Consider the following 5,273-nt stretch of genomic DNA (forward strand, 5'->3'; position numbering starts at 1 on the left):
CATTAGAATTTGACGCCACGCCACGGACACGCCCTTTAACAAAAACTCACCACAATCATGAAATATCATCAACAACATGTTTTGCATTTCCTGACTAAATTTCAGCTGGATCTGATCATCCTGCTAGGAGTAGAACATGGAAGTATAAAAAATTACATTTCCTTTCACCACTAGGTGGCGCTCTCACTATTACTGAATATTATCACATAGACATGTTCAGGGCAGGACTCTTATCAAACATGTAAAGTTTTATTGAGATCGGATCATGTACGCAGTTAAGTTATGACAAATCCTTCTTTCATGGCAAAGGATCGAAATTGGATGCCACGCCACGGTCACACTTTTTGACAGTATGCCGTAAATAGAACAACTTTTAATCGTGAATGTCTTTAGATGGCTGTGTCTAAATCTGAAGTTGATCTGATAAATTCCCCAGGAGGAGTTTGTTCAAATACAACGTGTGCAAATCAGCAAAAATGACCATGAAATCCAAAACGGCCGACTTCCTGTTTAGCGTCCAAGAGGCTTTTCTGCTTGTCCCATCATGATACACATGCATACCAATTTTCTTATATGTCGGTCATACGTGTCTGGGGGGCAGGGCTTAACCATTTGGCGGTGCCTGTGCATGGGTACAATTGCATATGTGAATTTCCTTTTTTTTGCAAATTTCCCTGACTTTTCAAGCATGTTGTGGCTGTTAAATATGCAGCCGAAGTGGCAGAAAAATAATAATTCCTTCTATTACAAAAGAATATAATATAGTATATAAACTAATAATAATAATACATTAAAGTTTCGATATGATCATTATGACTATTAACATCATCTCTGAGGTTGTGGACCTGAGCCATGACGTCCGTAAGATCAAGGCTTTGACCGGTGATCACGGAGAACACTTTAACCGGATTGTGACGGAGGTAGAGCTGCTGGGGCAGGACTGTGAGCTGTGCAGGAAGGTCGAGGATGAGGTCCAGAGACTGAAGAATCACTCCCAGGATGCACTAGGACGCATGCAGAGTCTCATCAACAGACTTCAGATCAGACTGGACTCAGGAAGAGAAGGCTGCTTCCAGATGTGTTCACACCTGGAGAACGAAATCCGCCTGCTGCAAGACGAAGTCATGAAGTGCACTGGCCAATGTAAGAGCAGCCCGGACATGCCCACAGGTCAGGTCAACCAATCAAATGATTCTTCACTAAACCCTGCCCCTCTTCTTGCCATTTCTAACCTGTCAATCTTACTTTTTCATGTGAGTTAACTTTCTTTTTAATAAGTTGTATGCAAACGAAACCTCCACTAGGTGGTGGTTCTGGTAGCACCAGTGGCACTGGTGGTACCAGTGGACGTGGACCTGGGTTGGATGCCGAGAAGCCTTTAGATGGCCACAGTGTGATCGGAGGCTCCATCAATAACAATCAGCTGAAGACGATGCAGGGCGAACTGTCGGAGGTCATCCTCACCTTCAGCTCCATCAACGACACCCTGAAGGGGCTCGAACACACGGTGCAGAAACATGGAAGTGTCATTACAGACCTTGGTGAGCCCAGCTCACTCTCTCTGCAGGGTTAGGGTGCATTCATCACTGCACCTTTCTGGGCCAACATTCATGCATTCATCCTCTGACCCCCAACAGGAAACACCAAAGATAAGATCATCTCTGAGCTGGACAAAATCCAGCAGGAGGTAACGGAGCACATCGAGGACAGCCGCGACCGTCTGGATGGGATGGACCGGGATGTCCGGCGGTTTGAGAGCATGCTGCTGGTGGAGGTGGGAGACTGTAGGAAGTCTGGAGACGGGCTGGAGAAGAGGCTGTCAAAGCTGGAGGGAGTCTGTGGAAGGCTGGACGGTGTCTCCAATTCCATCCTCAAGATCAAGGAAGGTATGGTTCCTTAATAAATTTCCTCCCGGAGATCAATAAAGTATTTCTGCTTTCTGATTCTGATTCTAATTCTGTTTTAATTAATTTCTCTTAAAAATGCCTCAGAAAACCTTTTTAAATTTGTGTTTGGACTGACTGTGGGAGCTGAAGGCAGGTTCAACAGTTTCCTATATGTACTGTTCTTCTGCACTTTAGCAGTATCTGAGTGAGAAAGCATTTAAAAAGGCTGTCTCAAAAATCCAGTACAGGATCCATGTATCCCCTGTGGTGATGTCTCACGTGTTGTGGTGTGTCCTGTGTTCAGGACTGAACCGACACGTGTCAAGTTTGTGGACATGTGTTTCTGGTCTGAATGACTCGGTCATCCATCACGGAGGAATCATGGACTTTATTCAGAAGAACCAGGATGATGTCTACAGCAGGATGAAGAACCTGAACTCGAGTCTGAACCAGGTCCTTAAAGACCTCCAGAGTTTCTCTGAGCCCAACCTGACTGGTGAGCTGGTTATAATCCTTTGAGATGGTTCTATATAGCTTTAGTTCATTTCACTTTTCTGTGTTACATTTTTTTTCTCAGCTGATTTGGCTCCTTCAATGGAAATCATCACTCTTATGTCACTACTGTAGTGGAAAACCTAAAAGTGAATGAATAAATAAATAACAATAACCTGCTGCAGGAGATTATTGTTATTATATTGCTATGGTCCCCACCAATCAGGGATCAGTACCAACTAAAGACCAGTCTTCAGTATCCATGTCTGGTCAGCTGATATTTGACTTTATTGTCGGTTTATTGTTTTAATGTTTTCTTCAGACATTAGAGTTCAGCAGTGGAAAATTCATATTGTTGTCAGTGAAGTTCATTGAATTTATTGACTCATGAGTTCAGTATTTTCAGTGAGTTACTGCCCTCTGCAGGATAAGTACATGTTGAGCTGCTCAGTATTAACTGATAATGGTGTTGAATGCACTGAATGTTTTGAGAACAGTGATTTGGAAAATGTGCTGAAGCAACTGAGAAAACCTGATTAAATATTAACTGAAGCATTATAAATGCCAGAGAAAACCAGTGTAAGCTGGTGTGTTGATGGTGTATTGTTCTGTTTTGTAGGCCCCATGCTGCTCAACAGAGGTTTGAATCTGTAGCTCTTTTAGTCGACTAACTGCAGACTCAGGAAGGGATTTGTTGTGTTAACACTTATAATCATCAAAAGAGAAAAATCCCCAAACTGGTCTGGTTTAGAAGTTGAATGTTTACTAATCAGCATATCACTAGACCATCTTGTAGTCCACTGGTTTATTTAACAGTTTATTTCAGACAGAAGAGTTACTCAAACTAAGACTAACACCACTAATGCCTAGCTGAGCACTGCGTGTGCATCACAGAGCCTTGCTTTTAATTCCAGCACCGTGTTAAAAGGTTAACCTCTTAAAGTCTGCTAGCTTAAACTTCATGCACACTTACTGTTTGTAAAAAAAACATGTTCAAACCCACACAACTTTATTTAAATCAGATCATTTATCATTATACAGGCCTGCCTGGACCGCCAGGACCCCCAGGAGAAAGGGGGCAGCAAGGTCTCAGAGGACCTCTTGGCCCTCCTGGACGACAAGGTGAAAGTGGTTTACGAGGTCTGCCCGGTATGAACATTTTTAATATATTTAATAAATTTATATGTCCTGATATATAAGGAAAGATACAGAATGATGAAGGAAATTGTTTAGTTGAATGCTGAATACTCTTCCAGGGCTCCGGACAGACTGTTACACCTTTTCCCCTTCTTATCTTTTGGTTTATATAATTTCTTTGCTGTATGTATTGTATTTTTTATTTCGTATATTTTATTATATCAAGCACTGTACTGGAGGGGGCAACATAGCATTTCACCGCATAATGTACAGAAAATGTTGAGGACCAATAAGAAGACCAATATTTACATAAGTAAGAGGTAGAGTTTATAAATATATGGAGGCAAAATTAATGAATGACACAATCCAATCCTCTAAATATAAAGTTCATCTGTACAGAGCCTTAACCTGTCTCCATTCAGTACATTTAGCATTAATCCAAACAGTTTTTTGGCTGCTCATTGTGATTTTTTATTTACTACTTTACCTTTTCTAACAGCTGCTCTGGTTTCTTACAGGTCCCAAAGGTGAACCAGGTATCTATCTATCTATCTATCTATCTATCTATCTATCTATCTATCTATCTATCTATCTATCTATCGCTCCAGTCTGTCTGTGGCTCCTGTCAGTGTGTGTGTGTGTGGGGGGGGTATATTAGGTAGCAAGTGAACATTTGGTCCTCAGAGTTGATGTGTTGGAAAAATGGGCAGCGTGAGGATCTGAGCCACTTTGACAAGGACCACATTGTGATGGACAACTGCATCAGGCATCTCCAAACCTGCAGCTTCACATCATGATTAACAACTGAGCCCTGCTCGCCACTGAGTCAACCTGGATCACTACTAGACTGGACCGTAATTTACTACAAGACTCTGCCTCCGAATGGAGAACAGATCTAAATATTCTGGTTTATTTTGTACAGTGGAAGGAAGAAGAGACTGACATCTTCATGACAACTTCACTAAAACTAAGAAAAATCAAAACACTAAAATGTGACACATTCACTTCAAAAGCCACAACATGATATGACCAATGAAACCATTGAACCTTCCAGAGTTATTATACCGACTGTTACACAGCTGTGTGTGTGTGTGTGTGTTTTTAGGTCTGCCTGGTGTTGATGCTCATGTACCCAGACTGTCATTCTCTGCTGCTCTCACTGTTCCCATGGAGAGAGCTGGAACCATCATCTTTGACAAGATCTTTGTCAATGAAGGAGACTTCTATGACCCAAGAACAGGTAAATATGAGGGTTAGTGACTGAACACCGAACTGGTCCCGATGACCAGACAAGGAGCTTGTATGTTAGCTCACTGCCATCAGTGTGAGAAAGTGATAAAGGCGCTATCTTAATGCAGCCATTTAAACTCACATCAACACCTGCACATCATGAATCATTTATCAAGAGTTTAATGGCAACTGTTCCTCTTACACACTTAGAAGGCTGAGTTGTATCCAGTTGGTTGTAATCAGCAACTCCATCACTAAATGATGAATCTTCAATAAATACTACAGTTAGTCATGGAGTTCCACAAGGTTCTGTACTTGGACCAATGCTATTTACTTTATATATGCTCCCTTTAGGCAACATTATTAGGAATCACTCCATTAACTTTCATTGCTATGCAGATGATACGCAGTTTTATCTATCGATCAAGCCCGATGAAATTAATCAATTATCTAAATTACATGTCTTAAGGACATAAAATCCTGGATGAGCTGCAATTTTCTGATGTTAAAGTCAGAAAAAACAACAAA

The 5,273-nt window shown here is 41.4% G+C and overlaps 1 protein-coding gene across 2 annotated transcripts; it reads left to right on the forward strand.

Moving 5' to 3' along the window:
* The first annotated feature begins 27 nt into the window (after nucleotides 1-27).
* LOC118320732 (EMILIN-1-like) lies at nucleotides 28-4,787 on the forward strand. Of its 2 annotated transcripts, XM_035651793.1 has the most exons (8): nucleotides 28-1,170; nucleotides 1,305-1,541; nucleotides 1,638-1,886; nucleotides 2,191-2,382; nucleotides 2,998-3,018; nucleotides 3,420-3,527; nucleotides 4,034-4,051; nucleotides 4,621-4,787. In XM_035651793.1, the coding sequence occupies exons 1-8, from the start codon at nucleotides 804-806 to the stop codon at nucleotides 4,770-4,772; spliced, it is 1,344 nt and encodes a 447-aa protein (XP_035507686.1). In that variant the 5' UTR covers nucleotides 28-803; the 3' UTR covers nucleotides 4,773-4,787. The 2 variants fall into 2 exon arrangements, with proteins under 2 accessions (XP_035507686.1, XP_035507687.1); XM_035651794.1 differs by lacking the exon at nucleotides 2,998-3,018 and having other exon boundaries at nucleotides 30-1,170.
* Nucleotides 4,788-5,273: the final 486 nt, after the last annotated feature.

The sequence above is a fragment of the Morone saxatilis genome, unplaced genomic scaffold (assembly GCF_004916995.1).
Source record: "Morone saxatilis isolate NCDOM2014 unplaced genomic scaffold, NCSU_SB_2.0 Contig11, whole genome shotgun sequence".
Taxonomy (NCBI): Eukaryota; Metazoa; Chordata; class Actinopteri; family Moronidae; genus Morone; species Morone saxatilis.